Source organism: Saimiri boliviensis, chromosome X (assembly GCF_048565385.1).
Source record: "Saimiri boliviensis isolate mSaiBol1 chromosome X, mSaiBol1.pri, whole genome shotgun sequence".
Taxonomy (NCBI): Eukaryota; Metazoa; Chordata; class Mammalia; order Primates; family Cebidae; genus Saimiri; species Saimiri boliviensis.
Genome location: NC_133470.1, coordinates 648365 through 670950, shown reverse-complemented (window position 1 = coordinate 670950; position 22586 = coordinate 648365). Strand labels below are relative to the sequence as shown.

At 44.3% G+C, this 22586-nt stretch overlaps 1 protein-coding gene across 1 annotated transcript in view; it reads left to right on the top strand.

Annotated features, from left to right (window-relative positions):
• Positions 1-21106, top strand: part of LOC101042624 (protein kinase cAMP-dependent X-linked catalytic subunit) — a 101250-nt gene extending 80144 nt beyond the window's left edge. The window contains exons 5-9 of the mRNA XM_039475430.2: positions 2268-2363; positions 7878-7935; positions 10343-10420; positions 12367-12515; positions 15710-21106. Of these exons, the coding sequence (XP_039331364.1) occupies positions 2268-2363; positions 7878-7935; positions 10343-10420; positions 12367-12492 (358 nt within the window). The 3' untranslated portion in view covers positions 12493-12515; positions 15710-21106. The remainder of the gene's footprint in view (positions 1-2267; positions 2364-7877; positions 7936-10342; positions 10421-12366; positions 12516-15709) is intronic.
• Positions 21107-22586: the final 1480 nt, after the last annotated feature.

The following is a 22586-nucleotide window of genomic DNA, read 5'->3' as shown; positions in this document are numbered from 1 at the left end:
TATTTTTAGTAGAGACGGGGTTTCACCATGTTGACCAGGATGGTCTCAATCTCTTGACCTCCTGATCCACCCGCCTCGGCCTCCCAAAGTGCTGGGATTACAGGCTTGAGCCACCGCGCCCAGCCTGAGACAAGGTCTTACTCTGTCACCCAGGCTGGAGTGCAGTGACTTGATCACAGCTCATCGCAGCCTTGACCTCCCACCTCAGCCTCCCAAGTAGCTGGGACCACACGTGTGTATTGCCACACCCAGGTGGGTGTTTTTTTTAAAGACTGGGTTTTGTCATATTTTCCAGGCTTATTTTTTAAATTGACACATAATAATTGTACATATTCATGGGGTACACAGTGATGCTTTGATACAAAGAACGGAGTAATCAGATCAGGGTAATGAGCATATCCATCATCTCAGTCATTTACCATTTCTTTGTGTTAGGAACATTCCGTATCTTTCTACCTGTTTGAGACCATACGATATATTATTGCTAATTATAGTCATCCTACAGGGCTATAAAGTGCTGGAACTGTACTCCTCCTATCTGGTTGTAATTTTGTATCCTTTAACAAACGTATCTCTATGTCTCAGTTCTTCCCTCCCAGCCTCTAGTATCCTCTGTTCCTCTTTATCCTTCCAGGAGATCAGCATTGTTTTAGCTTCCACGTATGAGTAAGCCCAAGTGGTGTTTAATGTTCTGTTCCTGGCTTATTTCACCTAACGTAATGTCCTTCGGTTTCATCCATGTTGCTGCCAATCAGAGGATTTTCTTTTTTATGGCTGAATAGTATTCTACTATACAGATACCTCCCTTTCTTTACCTATCTGTTCATCTGTTGATAGACACCAGGCTGATTCCCTATCTTGGCTGTTGTGAATAGTGCTTTGGTAAACATGGGCGTGCTCCCGTCTGTCTGATATCATGGCTTCCTCTCCTTTGGATAAATACCTTGTGATGTGATGGCTAGGTCATATGGGAGTTCTATTTCTAGTTTTTGAGGAACCTCCATACTGCTCTCCATGGTGGCTCTACTAGTTTGCATTCCCACCAGCATTGCATAAGAGTTCCCTCTTCGGCCAGGCACAGTGGCTCACGCTGGTAATCCTAGCAGTTTGGGAGACCAAGCTGGGTGGATCGATTGAGCCCAGGACTTCAAGACCAGTCTGGGCAACATGGCGAAACCACACTTCTACAAAAAATACAAAAATTAGCCAGCATGGTGGTGGGCGCCTGTGGTTCCAGCTACTTAGAAGGCTGAGGCAGGTCCATTGCTCGAGCCTGGGAGGCAGAGGTTGCAGTGAGCTGAGCAAGACCCTGTCTCGAAAAAAAAAAAAAGAGTTCCCTTTTCTCCACATCCTCACCAGCAATTGTTATTTTTGTGTGCATGTGTCTTTTTTTTTTTTTTTTTCTTGAAATGGAGTTTCACTCTTGTCACCCAGGCTGGAGTGCAATGGTGCAATCTCGGCTCACTGGAACTTCCACCTCCCAAGTTCAAGTGATTTTTCTGCCTCAGCCTCCAGAGTTGCTGGGATTACAGGCATGCGCTACCATACCTGGCTAATTTTTGTATTTTTAGTAGAGATTGGGTTTCACCATGTTGGCGAGACTGATCTCGAATTCCTGACCTCGGGTGATCCGCCCGCCTCAGCATCCCAAAGTGCTGGGATTACAGTGTCTTCTTCATAATAGCCATCTTAACTGGGATGAGATGATTGCTACCTCACTGGGGTTTTGATTTGCATTTCCCTGATGATTAGCGAGTTGAGCATTTTTTTCATATACATGTTGGCCTTTCCCATGTCTTCTTTGGAGAAATGTCTGTTAAGACCACCTGTCCGTTTTTTAATTGGACTGCTTGACTTTGCGATTGAGACGTTTGATTTCCATGCTTGGTCATGGTGGTGGATTCACCCGGATAAACATGAGAGCCTTTCTCTCCAGTGTTAACACACAGGTAAGGAATGGGCTGGTGGCCTCTCTGAATAAGATGCCCGAAGGAGTTGCCTTCTGCTCAGCAGCCGCCCCTCAAATGGTCTTTCTGTCCTCTCCAAGGGAGCTTGCCCTGCACTGGGGTGCAGCACACGGTGCCTTGCTGGCAGAACATCTGACTGTCACGTGCTTTCAGATCGGGCCGACTTCAATGTGCGGGGGAGGAGTGCATGTGGAATAGATTATCTCCTGCCTGTGTTAAGCAGAAATAGCTATCGTTGCAAAGCAGGGATTTTTTCCATGCTTCCTCCCCACTAAAAATACGTGTTTGTTTTTCTAACAGGTTTCCTCCATTTTTTGATGACAACCCATTTGGCATTTATCAGAAAATTCTTGCAGGCAAAATAGATTTCCCCAGACATTTGGATTTCAGCGTAAAGTAAGTAAACCATTTGCCTCGTCATGGGGTGTGTTTATTTTTAAAGTGTCTAAAATCACCATGAAAACACGCACTCAGCAGGATACCATATTGCATTATTAAATGTGCTGCGCATAAACTCTTTTGGACAGTTGTCTTTTCCACAAAAAAAGAAAAAGATTTTAAGTATTCAACTTTAATGATAACTTCATATTTTTATGACTCTGGGCCGTATTTCATTCTTTTGGTAATATGTTATATTTAAAATGAGCCAATGAACAAATTTGTCATCGAATTTTATAAGAGAGCAGTTTTGGAATTTGACAAGCAGGATCCTCCTAGTTCTGTGGCTAGCAGAACTGTTGATGGATTTAGCAGAGTCTTATGCTTTCTCTTCTCCTGCTTTCATTATGCTCAGCCTAAGTACTTTTTAATGTCAACATGTTCAATTCTGAGCATGTTGCTTCAGGAACATTTACAGTTGCTGGATATTGGCAACTTTGGATGCACATTTTATTATGGTTGTGGCAGTAGAGAAAGAAGATATTATGTTTAAGAAAATAATATCTTTTTCTTATATTTTGTACAAGATATAAGATAACAGCTTATATCTTAAATATAAAAATGCGGCCGGGTGCAGTGGCTCACACCTGTAATCCCAGCACTTTGGGAAGCCGAGGTGGGCGGATCACGGGGTCAGGAGATCAAGACCATCCTGGCTAACATGGTGAAACCCTGTCTCTACTAAAAATACAAACAATTAGCTGGGCAGGGTGGCACATACCCGTTAAGTCCAGCTACTCAGGAAGCTGAGAAGGGAATAGCTTGAGCCCGGGAGGTGGAAGTTGCTGTGAACTGAGATGGTGCCACTGCACTCCAGCCTGGGCGACACAGTGAGACTTCATCTCAAAAAAAAGAATGGTTTTGGTTTTCTGTCTACCCTACTCAATGTGGTCACCTGGAAGCCAATTTTGCTGTAATAAGCACTGATTTCTGTTTGTTTCACGGTATTTTTCAGATGAGTTGATGTGTGCACCAGCCCCCCAGGCACAAACAAGAGCTAAAGGCATCTAGTTGAGAATTAAACTCTTCTTTTCCATGGGCTATTTGTTTAGGAGCTGGTGGAAGTTCAGTTCAGAGAAGACTTGTTTCCGGGCGGGGCACTGGACCAGGCTGTTTTGAATATGCCCTTATGGGGCCCCTGGCTCCCTTCAGTTGAGTTTCTTGGTGGCGAATGTTCCGCATCCTAAGCAGAGCTTCTTAGTCTGAATAGAAGATAGGGTCGTGTTTTTATTGGCTTGAGCTTTTGTTGTGCTTTGACACGCTAGAGGCAAGCTTTAAAATGCTTTAGCGAGAAAACGAGGCTCTGCTTAACGATGAGTCACCTAGAAGGGACACCCTGTCCAGCGAATGGGAAGGCAGGGGAAACAGCGCTTCAGAAGCCAGCTGCTCTGAAAGGAAATAGAAAGCTTATATAGACCTTCTCTCCCAGGCCCCAAATCCCATCTGAGTTGAGTGACATTATATCAAGTGGATGGCAAAGCACTTTCATGATCGAGTTTGGCCAGGTGAGAGGCTCATGCCTGTAATCCCAGCACTTCACGGGGCTGAGGTGGCAGGATTGCTTGGGGCCAGTGGTTTGAGGCCAGCCTGGACAATGTAGCAAGACCCCATGTCTACAAAAAAATTAAAAAATTAGCTGGGCACGGTAGCATGGCCTGTGGTCCCAGCTACTAGGGAGGCTGAGGTGGGAGGACTCCTTGAGCCCAGGAAGTCGAGGCTGCAGCGAGCTGTGATTATGCCACTGCACTCCAGACTGGGTGAAAGAGTGAGACCCCGTCTCAAAAAAAAAATTAGAATTAAAAAATAAATATACACATAAATATATCTATGTATATTGGCTACCTATATTTATATATATGTAAATATATATACACGTACTGTGTGTATATATACATGTGTATGCATATGTATGTGTGTGTATATGTGTGTGCGTACATATATAGATATAGAGAGAGGTTTCCAGTGTTCTGTGGAAACAAAAAAAAAACGTGAATTACAGAAATAGAAGAAACGAGAAGCGTGATCAATCTGGTCTCTTGCCACTTTTCTTTCTTCGTCTCCTAGTGTACCTTCGTTGAGAGTAGGGAACCAGCAGTGGCCATCTTGGTACTGTCTGATGTCACGTGCCTCTCTTTACGCAGCTCGCAGCCCCTTCCAGTGTTCCCACAACGCCCCTGTGTCTTCACATACCCAGTGTGGGTCCACCAAGAGCAGGAACAGTGTTAATTGAGTAAAACTTCACTTCTTCCCATTATTTGTTGAATGTTATCAAATTGGCTGGGAAGCAAGATCTCAGTGACTCGTTATCTTTCCTCTTTTTGGTAGAGATTAGTATGGGGGTCTTTCTGCGTTGCCCAGGCTGGTCTTGAACTCCTGAGCTCAAGTGATCATCCTTCCCAAGTGTTGGGATTACAGGCGTGAGCCACTGCACTTGGCCGTAAAGATGCATTTTCTTATCCAAATCACCGTCCTGGTTGTCCATGAGGCTAGAATTTTGATTCTTAGCTTTTTAAAGTCATATGTTGGTTTCTGCAACTTTTGACCAGCTAAGCACGTCGCCTGGGCAAATGGCACGTCAAAATTGGGATTTCTTATAGAAATAAATATCATTTAAAAGAAAAGAAAAACGCCAAAACAAAGCTCTGGGACTGGTTGCCAATTCAGTAGAGGTTATCTGCTGGTGTTTTTTTCACGCCTGAAAGTACCTGCATCCGAGAGCGGCCAGCTGGCGCCAGGATCATAAGTACAACTTAGAATTTTCACTGTAGTATATCGAGAGAGTTCCAGCAGATGTGTCGCCTATCCTGGCAGGGTCCGTGGACCCATCTACAGCTGTGGACACTTCTGTTGTTCCTTTATAGGGCTTTGCGTCTTTGGGGGGCCCTTCTCAGCCACACTCGTTACTTTCTAAACTTTCTAAACTGCTTTATAAGAGTTTGCTTTGGTATTTTACTTTTTTTTTTTTTTCTTTTTTAAAGAGACGGGTGTCTTGCTCTGTCACCCAGGCTGGAGTGTAGTGGCATAATCAGAGATCACTTCAGCCTTGATGTCCTGGGCTCACGTGATGCCCCCAACTCACCTCCCGAGTAGCAGGTGCTACAGGCATGCACCACCATGCCTGGCTAATGCTTTGACCTTTTGTAGAGACGGGGTCTTACTCTGTTGCCCCCGCTGGTCTTGAACTCTTGGTCTCAAGTGATCTTCCCACTTCAGCCCCCTGCATAGCTGGGACTACAAGCCATTGTGCCCTATATCTTAAATAAATCTTGATTTTCTTAGATGCCAAACACCAAAAAACTTTTTAAAAAAATTCGAGGTCATCAAACACTTTGCTTTCTTACATGCCAAACAGCCCTCTTCTCCTGCCCCAAAAAAGTAAATAAATAAAAGCGAAGTTGACCTGGTGCGGTGGCTTGGGGGCGCCTATAATCCCAGCACTTTGGGAGGCCGAAGCGGGTGGATCACCTGAGGTTGGGAGTTCGAGACCAGCCTGACCAACGTGGAGAAACCCCGTCTCTACTAAAAATTCAAAAATATTAGCCGGGCGCGGTGGCGGGCGCCTGTAATCCCAGCTACTCAGGAGGCTGAGGCAAGGTAATTGCTTGAACCCGGGAGGTGGAGTTTGCGGTGAGCCGAGATCACACCATTGCACTCCAGCCTGGGCAACGAGAGGGAAACTCCGTCTCCAAAAATAAATAAATAAATAAATAAAATAGAAGTTTATTAAGGTGATCCCCAAAACATTCTGAAATAAACGTGGATTTTTCCTCCCCATAATTTACAACATTGCCTGCCCCATTAGCGTACACACTTAAAACTGGGATTATAAGAAAACAGAGGTTTATTTAAAATATGAAAGCATAAATAAACCTTTCTTATAGTCTACTCCAGTGAGCTTTAAGTGTGTGCGCTAAGGGGGTGGGCAGTGGTGTAAATCATATGGGGGAAAAGCCCCACATTTATTTGGGAATGTTTTGGGGGTACAGTGTTTGATGACCTTGATTTTTTTTTTGGCAGAGGGGAGCATGTCAAAATAATGAAGGAGAAACTCACTAGGTAGTGGACAGGTTTCTACCTTTTCAGTGATTGTTATATTCTACACCCTGCTCAAAGCTTTTCAGCCTTACAGGATGGATACAAAAGCTCAGCCTTAGCTGGGCGGACAGATGGTCTCTGAGTTTTACTTTGAGGCAGAGAAGCAGTAAACTTTGACAAGCATCCCATCGTAATTCAGGAAGCATGGCTTTAGGAGACTCTGGCTATAGGTACTGCTTGCCAGAATTTCCGATTAGACAGGACTGGCAAGATTCGCAGTCTTGATGGTGGAGTCTGACCCGGGGCATCACCTGGCTTGTGGGAGACTCTGCAGTCCATCACAGAACCCAGGAGTGACCCAGTCCAAGTTTGTGCTACTCGCCCTGGGGCATAGTTTATGCCAGGAAAGCCTAGCCACTTAAACTGGGGTCATGGGTATTGGATTGTTTTGGGAGACTTCAATATATTACATTATTACATCATACTATGTATATTATTGCACATGATATACTCTGTGTGTTACATGTGTACACACAGACACACATTATCATTTCTACTTCTATAAATATACATCTTAGAACTTGCCTAATCTCCTGGGAAAATCTTCAGCATCATCTCCAACTACCCATCCTAATTGAACCAGTTTGCTGTATTATTATTATTATTATTATTTATTTATTTATTTATTTTTGAGATGGAGTCTAGCCCTGTTGCCCAGGCTGGAGTACAGTGGCTCAATCTCAGCTCACTACAACCTTTGCTTCCTGAGTTCAAGTGGTTCTTGTGCCTCGGCCTCCCAAGTGGCTGGGACTACAGGCATGTGCCAGCATGCCCAGCTAATTTTTTTTTTTGTAAAGATGGGGTTTTACCATGTTGACTAGGCTGGTCTCGAACTCCTAACATCAAGTGATCCACTTAACCTCGACCTCTCAAAGTGCTGGAAATACAGATGTGAGCCAGTGTGCTTGGCCTCCTGCTTGCTGTACTTCTGAGATGGTCTGTTGCTTAAAAGGAAGATGATGAGTAAAGAAGCAGACTGAAGAGACTCATCCTTGGATATTTGTGTGCTTATGGGAAAGCCAGCCTTTTCAAACAGGAACCCCATAAACAAGCAGCCCCCCAGGGCACCGAGTGGCTGTGGAAGCAGATGTCTTCTATTTTGCAGGGACAGCCTGCCAGTCACATGTCAACTTCACCCTTTCCTACTCACAGGTGTATTTTTTTTACAAAGATGTGATCAACCCTATTCCCTCAGCTTCAGCAGTGCGTGGGCAACCCTGCCTTGCGTAAGTTATTTAAGAGCTGCCGACAGTAGGAAATAAGCACTAGAAAGTATTGGTTCTCATCGTGTGTACACGTTATCTCTGTGGCCCTTGTTTGCTGATGTTGATAATGTAATCTGTGCACTTTTTTTTCTTGTCTCCTTCCCCTAAATAGAGACCTCATTAAGAAGCTGCTCGTGGTTGACAGAACAAGGCGGTTAGGAAACATGAAGGTGAGCGTTTGATCCCGTGAGTATTAAGTGGCACTCGATGTGCGTGTCTGTCATCTTAACACCAGCATTGACACGTGCAGATAGAAACCAAGGCCTAGTGGTCGCATGTCATCACTGCCCAAATTTCAAATCCGGCGTTTTGTTTATTTATTTATTTATTTTACTTGAAACCGCCAGGAAAGCTCTATGAAATCTGGGGTCCTGGGCACACAACGTCACACTGGGTCTACACCTTGCCTCCCCTCCCCTTCAAGCAGCTAATAGAGCCATGGCAATTCTATATAATACAAACAATATACAGAGATTTATATACAGAGATATATACAGATTTATTTATATAATATAAAGTGTGTATCCGTATACACACATCACATTTTTATACACTTTACAAACCATCATACAAAAAGGTCAAAGGAATTTATATATTATATAAATAGATAATTGGACATATATGTAGATTTGTCTATAAATCTATATAATAGATATATATGTATGCCTATATATAGATATATAATACAGGTATGTAGATATAAAGTGTGATGCCAGGCACGGTGGCTCACACCTGTAATCCCAACACTTTGGGAGGCTGAGGCAGGCAGATCACCTGAGATTAGGAGTTCAAGACCAGCCTGGCAAACATGGTGAAACTCTGTCTCTACTAAAAATACAAAAATTAGCTGGGTGTGGTGGCGAGATGTCACTAGGGGATAGGAGTTTTTCAGTTCGTTATAATCTTATGGGAGCACCACTGTATGTGTCATTCGTTGTTGACTGAAACGTCATTTTGAGGCTCATGACTGTAGACACACACCCACACACACACTTCTTTTTTTTCTCAAAACGGTCTTGCTCTGTCACCCAGGCCGGAGTTCAGTGGTATGATCACAGCTCATCGTAGCCTTGACCTCCTAGACTCAAGTGATCCTCCCACCTCAGCCTCCCAGGTAGCTGGGACTACATGCATGCACCACCATGCCTGGCTGGTTTTTTATATTTTTGGAGAGAACCAGGTCTCACTTTGTTGCACAGGTTAGTCTCAAACTCCCAAAGTGCTGGAATAGAAATGTGAGCCATTGCTCCCAACACCCCCCACCCCGACTTCATATAACAAACAGACAGACAAACACACACACACTCAGTAGTTTGGATACCAGTGTGATTCTTGGTATATACAGATACTTTATATTTTACATATAAAGTATTTATGAAGTGTGTATGTGTGTGTATATGTAAATATATGCATGTATATATAAACGTGTATGTAAGTGTGTGTATATATAAATATACGTGTATATATAAAAATATGTTTGTGTGTATATATTATATATGCATGCAAGTATATACAGACACACACATCCTTTAGTATCCAAATTAGAATTTTATCTGATGGATAAAATTTATTTTATTCTCTTATTTTATTCACAGCACTCTTATTTACTCTTATTCACAGCATTGCTAAAGGTAAAACTCAATAGCTGTTTGTTGCCTGACTTAGCTGTAGATAAAAAATACCTGTTTTGCAATAAAAAAAGAAGTTGTCAAAACAACTGGATGGAAAACAGTAGGAAAAATTCGCATCACTGATTGCTTTTGAAGATACAGTCATGGACATACTCCTCTTTAAGAATAAGAAATTTAAAACTACAAAAATGCTGACGGACGTGTTAAATTCATACGTACTGGCGTCTATTTCATGGAACCCACATGTTTATTTCTTCTGCTGTCCCACATTGAATTGATAACAACATCACTACAAGTTAAAAACAAGGAAGCAGAGTGAGATTTCAGGCTGAGCGAGGTTTAAGGGAGGGGTTTCAGAGGTCGTGATGGCCGCAGTGTGAGCCAGCTGATGCCTGGTGCTGCCCTTGAGCATGAAGTAGGCCGACTTAAACACACACTGTTAATTGCAAGGCCGTGCAGTGTGGGTTCTAAGATCTCTTAAATTGGGCGTCCTTGGTTTGAGTTCTCAGTCTTGTTGACTTGCTGGATCATACTAAGCAAATGAACATCTTTCAGTGAACCCTAATTTCTCTGTCTGTAAAAATACTGAGTAAGTTTGCCAGGATGAAAACAGGAGACAGACTGAGAAACGAACGGGTGTCCAATTTTAATGTCGAGAGATGAAATCGTGTTTATCTTTTTAGTCTTTGGTCTGGAGCGCAAAGGCATTGCACAGGAGCGGAACGACTGGACCTGCTTCTGCCATAAAAAAGGGCGAACGAAACACCAAGGGCTTTGCTCGCAGGTTTTCCTAGCAGCTCACCCTCCGGGCACAGTTACACAAAATGCAGCAAACTTGTTCTGTTCGTTTCGATACTAAAATAATGCAGAGATTCTTTGGGGGTGTTTTTCTTTCCTGCCCTGTCAAAATTCCTCACACTGACGACACGTGTTGTTTCTTTTGAAGAACGGGGCGAATGACGTGAAGCGCCATCGGTGGTTCCGGTCCGTGGACTGGGAAGCTGTTCCGCAGAGAAAACTGAAGGTAAGCAATATCCGTGGGTCACTCGGCACGCCCCAGCTCTCCCGTTAGGAGGGACAGCCTCTGAATCCTGGGCCTTCTTTATTGATGGCTGACATGCAATTAATTTATGTAATACAAACATTTGTCTAAAACTGTTCATAAGCAGAGTTCCCTACTCTGTGAGTGTCTTAGTGCTGACCGTCTCCCTGGTGTTTGTCTTTCTGTGTCAGGCAACATTTGCTTCCTGAGTTTTCGTTATCCGTTCATCCATTGGTGGATACTGAGGTGGATTCCATATCTTGGCTGTCGTGAACAGTCTGAACTGCATGTGCTACTGATTGGAGTGTTCAGTGGTAGCGTTTTCACCTTTGCACTTCAGAGTCAAAGGAATGGAGAACCCTTAGAAATGCTTATTTCCAGGCCTCAACTCAGACCCAAGGATACACTTTTTCTTTTTTTGGAGACGGAGTTTCGCTCTTGTTACCCAGGCTGGAGTGCAATGGCGCGATCTCGGCTCACTGCAACCTCCGCCTCCTGGGTTCAGGCAATTCTCCTGCCTCAGCCTCCTGAGTAGCTGGGATTACAGGCACGCACCACCATGCCCAGCTAATTTTTTGTATTTTTAGTAGAGACGGGGTTTCACCATGTTGACCAGGTTGGTCTCGATCTCTCGACCTTGTGATCCACCCGCCTCGGCTTCCCAAAGTGCTGGGATTACAGGCTTGAGCCACCGCGCCCGGCTACACTTTTTCTTTTTTTGAGATGGAGTCTCACTTTGTCGCTCAGGCTGGAGTACAGTGGAGCGATCTCAACTCACTGCAGTCTCTGCCTCTTGGGTTTCAGCGATTCTCCTGTCTCAGCCTCCGAAGTAGCTGGGATTACAGATGTGCACCACCACACCCAGCTATTTTTTTTTTGTATTTTCAGAAGAGGCGGGGTTTCACTATGTTGGCCAGGCTAGTCTCAAACTCATGACCTCAAATGATCCACCCGCCTCAGCCTCCCAAAGTGCTGGGATCACAGGCGGGAGCCACCGGGCCTGGCCTGATGTGCATCATTTTAATCAAAGTTTTACCTTTTCAAATACTTTATTGTATTAAATTGCATTTTAGCAAATCAGTTTGAATACATTTTATCTGTCCACTTGGGTCAAAAACCAAGTCAATATTAAAACATATACATTACCAAGTCTCCCTCTCACCCACTCCAAGCCACCTGTAGGTAATCACCTTTCATTAGACTTTTCTGTGTATCCTTCCAGAGTTTCTTTGTGCTGATAAAAACCCACACGGATATGTGCATTCTTATTTTTGCCACTCCTTTATAAAAAATCTAGAGTAGCAAAGTACGTACATTCTTGTGGTCTTGCTTTTTGCACCTGACTATATAATCTGGAGACCTGTCTGCATACCTGGATAGCTTCCTCATTTTTAAAAAAGTGTATTGTATTCCATCACGTGACTGTACCTTAGCTTACTTAATACTATGTATGTATATATTTTGAGACAGGATCTCACTCTGTCGCTCGGGCTGGAATGCAGTGGTGCAATCATGGCTCACTGAAGCCTCGACCTCCTGGGCTCAGGCAATTCTCCCACCTTAGCTTGTTAAGTAGCTGGAAGTGCAGGCGCACTGTACCACAGGCAGCTAAGTTTATGCATTTTTTGTAGAGACAGGGGACTCGCTATGTTCCCCAGGCTGGTCTCAAACTTGTGAGGCTCAAGCAGTCCTCCTGCCAAGGTTTCTTAAAGTGTTAGGATTACAGGCGTGAGCCCCTACACCCGGCCTCCTTCACAATATTTTAATTCCAAGATTGCCGTGTTCATAAACGATGGGAGGACAGCTTTAGTGTTTTCCAAATCACTGTCACTGTTAGGTACAGTGACAGAAGTGAAGGGGCGTGTGCAGGGTCCAAGCGTCCACTGTTCCTTTCTAACCGTGCCTTTGCGTTTCGGCCGTTCTCACAGCCTCCCATTGTGCCCAAGATCTCTGGCGACGGCGATACCTCCAACTTCGAAACGTATCCCGAGAATGACTGGGACGAAGCCGCTCCCGTGCCGCAGAAGGATTTAGAAATCTTCAAGAATTTCTGAGGACAGGAGCTCACATCTGGAAGGTATACCTTTCTATTTAGAAATTACTGGAAAATGAGACTGACTCGACCCCGCATCCAGATGAGGCTGTGTTTACTGAGTGGGACTTAGCGCATGCACTCAGAGGTCAGCGGTGCAGCAGAGCCAAGGGGAATGGTTCCCAGAGCCAGCGACATAAACACAGCTATGCCTGTGACTCCAGGTTGGCGTGTGGTCAGAGACATCAGCATCACAGTCCCGAACCCATCTCCTGGGTCAGAACGAGCACATCTACATGGGACCCCTAGGCGATTTGTGTGTGCCTGAACATTGGAGAAGTACAGCTCTTCGGGTCCCTGATCGGAAACCCTGAGTGACAGGCGAACTTCCTTACAATAATTGACAAGTATTTTCAAAAGTCTTTCTAGGTCCTTTTTGGTTAAAAAATAATAATAATAATTGTACCATCATAGGAAACTTGCTAAGCTTAATTCAAGATGACTGGTAAAGGATGTTGAGTCTCTTACTTCTTTAAGCCTTTGAAGATCTATTATTAGTTTTTAAATAATAATAATATTTTTCTGAATCCCTCATGAAATTTGCTAAGTTTTAATTTAAGATGACTGAAAAAGGGTTTTGACTCTGTTATTTCCTTGAGCCTTTGAAAGTCTATTATTAGTTTTGAAATATGGATTAGAAAGAGCTTTCAGTTCCTCCTCAATTCTAAATTGCTTGGTTATATGGCTTCAATTAGCTCTTTCTTCCTGTAACATACAAGCAAGAAAAATACCCAGTGAAGCAAAATATTATCAGTGATTTGCCTATTTGTTGACATAGCTCGTTTTTCCCATTTTGGTTTCCATTCCCATAATTTTCCTGTAGTCTTCCCAGTTATGTGAAGTGGAAAGCCAATTGGCTAACCGACACCATTTGAAACAGACACCAAATGTCACAATTGCTGATTTGGGAGCGAGGAACCAGCCTGCTGAAAGGCAGGCTGAATGAGAAACCTCCATCCTGTGAGGGCATTTCCATGGATGTACCAAGAGGAAAACTGGATAAAGATTGAAATAAGAGAGAACAAAACGCTAGAGGAATCGGTGCTGTGAGCGTGAGAACGTAATGTGTCTCCATGGCATCACTTTACCTCTCAGTGTGTGCTGAACATTTTTACCGTGCTGACGGGTTTGAATTAACATGAGAGCATGTAACTTGATCAACTTCATAAATGCTCATGACATCCAGTTGCAGGTTGTGGAAATCAGATGATGTTCATGAATGCGTTGACTTCTTTTTATTTCTCTGGTCTGCTGTGGGGCTTTCATTTGGTCTGACTTTCCCCCATAACATTTTACAAATGATGTCTCTCCCGGAAATCTTTAAGATGACGTAAAGACTTGATTTGCTTTAGTATGCAGGACCCCTAACGGATAAGCTACAAGAATAGAACTTCTCTAGCAGAGACCCCTCAAGTGTAAAATTTACGTAAATAACCAAAAAGCTTCCGTTTGATGGATTTTTGTCTTATAATTAGTGAATTTTCATTACATCTTGTCCCCAGCCAGCCCTACTGTCCCTGAAAAATACTCCACACATAGGAATAACCTTTCTCAATTTGGTGTGTATTCTTGAGAAAGTATGTGTAAGTATTATTTTTGCTAAGTGGAATCATTTTTAATATAGTTTGGCTAGTGGTTGTGACTTTGTTTAATGATTTTTTTTTTTTTTCCTTTTTGAGACAGTCTCACTCTGTTGCCCAGTGGTGCGGTCTCGGCTCACTGCAACCTCTGCCTCCTGGGGTCAAGTGATTCTCGTGTCTCAGCCTCTCGAGTAGCTGGGATTACAGGTGCCCGCTACCACGCCAGGCTAATTTTTTTATTTTTAGTAGAGACAGCGTTTTGCCATGTTGGCCGGGCTGGTCTTGAACTCCTGAGCTCAGGCAATCCGCCCACCTTGGCTTCCCACAGTGCTGGGATGACAGGCGTGTGTCACTGTGCCCAGCCCAGATGCGATATTTTAATCCATCTCAGTAATTTTATTGAAAGTAATTTGCACGCCAAACAATCCCTGGCATTTTCAGCGAAGAGGGATTAGGTTCAGGAATTTCATGCAGGAAGATACTTCTTCATGAAGTCAAATCTTCTCCTGTAAAGTAGACACCAGTTAGGATGAATCACTGCACTTGAGGACAGCTTGAAAACTATGCATTAGCTGCTCATCTTTGTTTGAATCGCCGCACATGCCTTTCTGAATGTGGAGGAGGAATTTAGGACACCTGGCTCACTATGTCTTTTATTTTACTTTGGAAGAAAATATTTTCTGTCTTGCTGTAAGGTTCTCTGAGGAAGCATGTTGAATGGGGGATTTCATTTTGCTTGTGCAATTCATCATCTACTGGTGAATACATGTATCTATTTATGGATAAGCATATGATAGAACATTTAAAAATCTACCTTTAGGCTGGGTGTGGTGACCCCTACCTATAGTCCCGGCACTTTGGGAGGCTGAAGTGCGAGGCTCACTTGAGGTCAGGAGTTTGAGATCAAGCCTGGGCAACACAGTGAGACCCCATCTCTACAAAAAGTAAAAAAGTTAGCCAGGCGTGGTGATACATACTTGTCCCAGCTCCTTGAGAGGCTGAAGTAGGGGGTTTGCTTGGGCCTGGGAAGTTGAGGCTGCAGTGAGTTGTTAGACCTTATCTCAAAAACAAAAACACGGCTGGGTGCGGTACCTCACACCTGTAATCCCAGCACTTTAGGAGGCCGAGGTGGGTGGATCATCTGAGGTTGGGAGTTAGAGACCAGCCTGGCCAACATGGTGAAACCCCGTCTCTACTAAAAATACCAAAAATTAGCCAGGCGTGGTGGCGGGTACATGTAATCCCAGCTACTCAGGAGGCTGAGGCAGAAGAATCGCTTGAACCCAGGAGGCGGAGGTTGCAGTGAGCTGAGTTTGCGCCACTGCACTCCAGCCTGGGCAACAAGAGCAAAACTCCATTTCAAAATAAACAACAACAACAAAAAACCCTTATCTTTAAAACATTCTTCAGTTTCTTTTTATTAGACAGCCTTTCCTCTTAGAATTCAGGCTTGTGGATCCTTGCAAAAAGAATTACAAAGGGGAGTTTTCTGTGTTATTAGGAAAAGGAAACCTGGTGGTCTCGTTGAGATGATGGTGATTACAAAATTCGTCCAGTTACTGAGAAACTCACAAAATCTTTCATCCTATTTCATGCTAGAAACAGGAAGATTGGAATGTGCCTGGAACGAAGAACTGCACCTAAGCAGACCAGAAGAAATGTCTTCTTCATGTGACAAGGACATTTCCAGTTTCTTGTGTGCCCGTATGTATAGAAACATCAGAGCACAGTTGAAATGAATGGAACGGTCGTTAATTTAAGCAACTGGAATTCCACACTGTAGGAAGGGTTTGAAAACTCGTTGTAGATTTGATCTTATCCTTTAGTGTCGTGCTCCTACTGTGATGTCTTGGTTTTTCTCATAGACTTGTTTATAAGTTTGAACTGGACTTGTTCAATTATAACCACATTTTGTGTGTGTGTTTGTGTGCGTGTGCGTGCCTGTGTGTATATATAGAAGTCATTGTGGCAGATGCACAGAAATTGTGCAGTGATATAAATGTTCATACTTCACAGAGCCTATAATTATTATTTTTCAATTTGTTTTTTCAACAATCTCTTGGGGACAACATCTGAAGGGTATGTTGCATGCATTTAAAAAAAAAAAAATCATCTCATATGCATTTTGTAGTTTGGGGGAAGAAAATATCCTGGGGAGATCTACCTTCAGTATCTTTAGTGCTTCCTACCTGGTAACTTGAGACTTTCAAAGAAGAAACTGAGAGAAGATACGGGAGTGAATTTTATTCCGAGAATCTACAAGGACATCGAAGTTTTTGGAGGAATGTACTGTATTCAAAAAACCTTCTGTGTCACATCCAAAAATTTCATGTGAGCTGTGTGCAGTGGCTTGTTCCTGTAGTCCCAGTACTTGGGGAGGCTGAGGTGGGTGGATTGCTTAAGGCCAGGAGTTTCAGAGCAGCCTGGGCAACATAGGGAAACCCTGTCTCTACAAAATTTACCAAAAATCAGTTGGTGTAGTGGTACATGCCTGTAGTCCCAGCTATTCAGGAGCCTGTGGTGGGAGGCTGGCTTGAGCTCAGGATGTTGAGGCTGCAGAGAGCCGTGATTGCTCCACTGTACACCAGTCTGGATAACAGCGCAAGACCTTGTCTTAAAAAAAAATTTATCCTTCACAGGGAGGTGGTTCCCTGTTAAAATTCCAGTTGAAACTTTTTGAACAAAATGCACTTCCCATAGTTCACAAATAATTTTCAGATCAGCCCACCTAGAAGGCCGACCTTCATGCAGAGATTTTATTTCACCTTTAGTTTTGGGAAAAGTGAAAAACAGAGGATCTGTAGGATGTGCGTGGGTGGCAGAGTCGAAAGGAACCTCACCTGTTCCTGCCCGAGTATGGCATTGCTGAAATCTGCTGTGCGTGAGGTCACAGGGCCCAGCTGCGGTAGGGGCCGGTGCATTGAAGAAGTAGGTTCTGGAGCCTTCCAGCGATGCCCCGGGGACAGCAGGGATATACCCACACAGACCTCCAAGACCTTCTCCACATGTTTTCTTTCTCATGTCCGCCTTCATCCAGCTCCTTCCACACCCAGAATGGGAGCCGAGTGTCCTCGGCACGTGTAGGTGAAAATGGATGCAGAGAGAAGACACCTGGGCGCCCCGTGGTTCCTGATCTCGTCTCAAAACTCAATAGCTCCGGGTCTCTGGAGCTGCTGGGTGTGTTTCTTGCTGTTGGAGCCGTTTTTCCAAGCAGGGTCTGGGAAGAGATTTCTCCCTGTAGCACTTGCTGCCTGTCTTTGGCACACACATCTAGTACTGTGGAGAGCTTCTCTTGGGCAAAGCCATACATTTTTTAAAAAGTAGCAAAATGGTGAGGGAAATATAATCAGATTTGACCAGAGTTCACCTACAAATAGAAAGGCACTGGGTCAGGCGTGGTGGCTCATGCCTGTAATCCTAACACTTTGGGAGCCTGAGGCGAGAGGATTGCTTGAGCCCAGGAGTTTGAGACCAGTCTGGGAAACATGGTGAGACCTCATCTCTACAAAATACAAAAAAGTTAGCCGGGCATGATGGTGCATGCCTGTAGTCTCAGCTACTCAGAAGGCTGAGGTGTGAGGTCACTTGAGCCCGGGGAGGTCCAGGCCACAGCACTCCAGCCTGGGTAACAGAATAAGACCCTGTCTTCAAGGAAACAAACGAAAAACGGCAATGGCATTGTGGTTTTGAAGGCGGAATGGAGCGAACGTCCCCCTTAAGGCTTTAAAAGGCGGTGAACCTGCAGCGGTGGCTCACTCCTGTAAGCCTAGGACTTCGCGAAGCTGAGGCAGGAAGATTGCTTGAGCCTAGGAGTTCGAGACCAACCTGGGCAGCGGTGAGACCCCCATCTCTGTAAAAAGAAAAAAAAAATGTTAAAACACAGTGAAATTGCAGAAACAGATCACAGCCTCCCTTTTCCATCAATGACCTTTTCTTTCCATGGAGGTCAACTCAGTAGGTGAGAGTAATTCATAGGTTCAGTAGAATAAACTCTTTCCAATTAATAGCTCAGTGGCAAATGATGTTGAAGATGGTGAAATGTGGAAATGCTGTATGCAGCTGTTTTCAGCCTGTGCTCAGTCACCATCCTGTTTGGATTAAAACTTGAGGACCATCATTGTCTCAAAACTTAGCATACAGTTTCCATTCAGTTTTATCATGAACATGAAAAGGTTAAACTGCTGCCGACACCAACAGCGGGTACACTGGGGCTGGAACGACACAGGAGATGAGCACGGCCCCCTGCACAATGAAAAAAGTGACACTGTGACATCGTGCACTGAGATGTGGACCTAGAAGGAAAAGCGTTAAGTCTCATGTCCACTGACTATAAAAAATAAATAACAGTAATAATGTTGAACGTTTTACTTTAAAAATTATTAATAAAACAATAAATGAAACACTTTTCTTGAGCACACTTTAAAAAATACATAGACCCATGAGTCCATATGCTGTTTTAGGTCGTCTGTTGTATTACCCAGGATTTCACGTTGAGACGAAAGTTAGCATGAGGCAAGCCTGCAATGCCTTGCCTTAATTGTGAACAGATACACAGGAAAATGAAACACAGAAGCACACGTATGACTTTGTTCTTTACAACATCGTAATCAGCTTCCAGCCATACAGAACAAATGAGAAATTAGAAGCGATTCCAAGAACGCGAGATGGTGTGAAACCCACTTTCCACCGTCATGCGCATTTCAGCATTTGAAGTGACACAGGCCACGTGGTAACTGCCCGGGGTGGTGTCTGAATTTAAATGGCCAGTGTCATGTAGAGGTGAATTTAATCAAAATGAGTTAAAACATGGGACAGTCACCATGTATAGTGTAAAAATAGTTTACCTGGCTGGGCACGGTGGCTCATGCCTGTAATCCCAGCACTTTGGGAGGCTGAGGCAGGCAGATCACCTGAGGTCAGGAGTTCAACACTAGCCTGGCCAACATGGTGAAACCTCATCTCTACTGAAAATACAAAAATTAACCAGGCATGTGGTGTGCGCCTGTAATCCCAGCTACTTGGGAGGCTGAGACGAGAATTGCTTGAACCCGGACGCAGAGGCTGTAGTGAGCCAAGATCGTACCACTGCACTCCAGCCTGAGTACCAGAGTGAGACTCCATCTTAAAAAATAAAAATAAATAGTTTACCTGGGCAGGCATTCCAAAATTTTTGCATAGATGATCACATGAAACAATCACTGTGCAAAATATGGAGGAGAACTCATAATAATCACACAATTTGTATCAGAAAAAAATTAGATTTACTTTGCTTCATGTGATTTTATGAGTTGACAGTATTCTCTTAAAAGGAAATGCATATGTCACAACAAGAAGTATATTGGGGAAGTCTTGTTTTTCTGAAGGGAAATACCACCAGCCTGCTTTCATAGGCAATGATAAAGCCAGGAAGGAAAATTCACAACCAAATAGTATACACCCTATCTACTGAATTCTTCTGATTCCTTCGCAACACAAGTCTAAATCCTGCTTAGCTTAAACCCTGCTTCGCCTAAACATAGCTATAGCCAGCGATGGGCAAATTCTGTTTGCTGTCAGCATGATAGAATAAGAAGCAGAAACCCCCAGCAGTGGGGTAAGAGTGCACCCTTCATCCCCTCAAAATGCTGCGTAACCCCCCTCCCTCTCCATGCCCATGAAACAACTTTACAATCACTTGTTAGTGAATTTCTCGTTCAGCGTTGTTTCTTTTTGTCCATACTTAAAGTCATTTGTTTGCTTTGAAGAGAAAGCAAAAAAAAAGAGAAAATCATTTGAAATCACTACCCATTAAAAAAACTACAGTGGAACGAAACAGTTGAGCGGTTTGGGATGTGTTTGCCCTGCCTGATGTCTAGTTCTTTGGACCATTGTAACTGTGAAACTATGGCTTAATACTGTTAAAGACCCCAAGGCTCAACTCTGTAGCCAGGGTGCACTTCAGGCTGCACGAATATCACACCAGAATGTCACGATTGTTCCTCGCTCCAGCTACGGAGTGAACAGAGTGTGAGACAGCACAGGTCTGGGTTGTATTTTTGCTGCCAGTTAATTTTGCATCGGGTCTACACAGTCCCTGCAGCCTCTGACTTCTCCCGTTGTAGAGATTTGAAATGGGGTGCCTGGTTCCTCTCATTTTTCCTTCAGTCTACCTAGCATACATTTTCCACACATTGGAGGGGTTGTCTGCACTGTTTTTCCCTGTTGCTGACGGAGGCCGGGAGGCCTTCTCATTAGTCTACCTTAAATGGATGGGATTCGCTGAGCAAGAAGAAAGCACGGGGACAGGTGTCTTAATGCATTTGGATAGTTTCTTTGGAGTGTGTGTGTGTGTGTGTGTGTGTGTGTGTGTGTGTCTTGGTGAAGGTGGGGGCTGCATTTTTACCAAGCCTTTTCATCATCAAGTTTGCTTTGCAAACCTTCTGGCCTTGCACGCAGCAGAACAGTCCTTCCTGATAAAAGGTGGATGCTCTGTAACAGTTCTCTGTAAATTACCGTGTGTGGGGAAGTTCTGTTGAGGCTTAGTTTGATCTCCCATGGTGGACACATCTGTTCTGTATGTGAAAGGCATTACATGTGTGTTTTAAGCGGATAGGATTGGAAGCCTTCTCACAGTCCTTGTCCTCTGAGATTGCTGTTGAGCTCTGCTCAGCTGTTGTAGCTGAATGCTTTTTTGTGCTAAACACTGGGCAGCCTCGCGTGTTGCTAACATGCTTCTGGGACCCCGTGACTGCCGTCGGAGGCCGCGCACACAGGCGGAGTGCCTTTGCGGGTTCCGCACCCCTTGGCAAGCCGGAACTGGGAACCCCGTGGGGTGATCCCGCCTTCTCTTGGGGGGTTGGGGAAGGGAGTGCCTATTTTTAATCCTGTCCATTTGTTGCACAATGGAAATCACTGTGATTTGTACATATGCCCTAGGAAAATTTTACTGCTGTCTAATTTATGTAATAATACTGTTGATTCCAGGTTTGTTTAATAAAACTTTGTATCTTTTAAGAAGTCCGAGTCTGGTCTGCTTCTGTCTCCAGACAAGCTGTGGCTTTTCTCCTTTGGTCTAATCCAGGGATGGGCAGCTGTCTGGAGGGGCCAGATAGCAGATACTTTCTGCATTGTAGGACACACAGTCTCTGTTGCACAGAGTGCAAAAAACCTGCCATAGGTAGGCACGGAGGTGCACGCCTGTCATTCCAATGCTTTGGGAGCCAAGGCAGGAGGATCGCTTGAGCCCAGGAGTTTGAGACCATCCTGGGCAATGTAGCAAGACCCCCATCTCTACAAAAATTTAAAAATTTGTCGGGAGTGGTAGCATGAGCCTGCGACTACTCAGGAGGCTGAGGCGGGAGGGCCGCTTGCGCCCAGGAGTTTGAGCTGGCTTTGATCTATGCTTGTACCACTGCCCTCCAACCTGGGTGACAGGACAAGAACCTGACTCTTAAAAATCAAAAAGCCCTGTAGACACTATGTAAACAAATGGGCATGGCTGTGTTCCAATGAAGTTTTATTGACAAAAATAATCAGAGGGCCAGATTTAGCCTGAGGGCCAGCATTTGCTGATTCCTCTTGTAGCCTGTGATGCCCTCATCATCATGAATGAATGAAATGACACCTAGGTTTCTGAGTCACTCTCAGCTTGCTAAAAACATCCTACCTTTGTACGTTGTAAAATCAATTGATTTGTAAGTTTTGACACTCACATAGCACTTGCTATTAGCAGAGGCTGAAATATTACACCCAGCTAAGGGTTACACACAAAGCCTGTTTACTTATGACCAAGCTGCCCTCGTTCCTGCCTTGGAATCCCCGGGGAAGGGAGGGAGTCCTCCCATGGGGTGGTATGGCTCTTCAGGGTCTGGTTCCAAATCCGGCGAGGGGCCACTCAGGAGTTTCTATAGCATAGGTTCTCGGTGAATGACAGTCTGATTCGGGAAGGATATGTGTTTGTGTGTTTACTGGAAGGCTAGGGGAGGGGTCCTGAAGCCCTCTCGGCAGGACAAACATGCTTTGTACTTTGGGGTACGATTGCTAGCGATTGTCCAGGGTTGTGTCAATTATATGTCTTAGATACGTGTTAATATTTAGCCACATCGCATTGGAGCTCTCTGACTTTCCTGGAAGGCAGGCTCATCTTGCATAGTCGTTGAAAGGATCAGATAAACTTCCGAGGGTGTGAAGGAAAACCATAGTTAGGTGGACCCCCTGTCATCTTAAGAAGAGCTGTCTCAGGTTTCACTTGCAGAGACAGAAAGGAATTGCTGGAGTTTTTTGTTTTGTTTTGTTTTGTGACAGGGTCTCCCTCTGTTGGCCGGGCTGGAGTGCCCTGATGGAATCACAGCTCACTGCAGTTTTGAACTCCTTTGCTCAAGCGATCCTCCCACCTCAGCCTCCTGAGTAGCCGGGACTGCAGGTGTGCATCACCACACCCAATTAATTTTTTATTTTTATATTGTAGAGATGAGGTCTCCCTGTGTTGCCAGGCTGG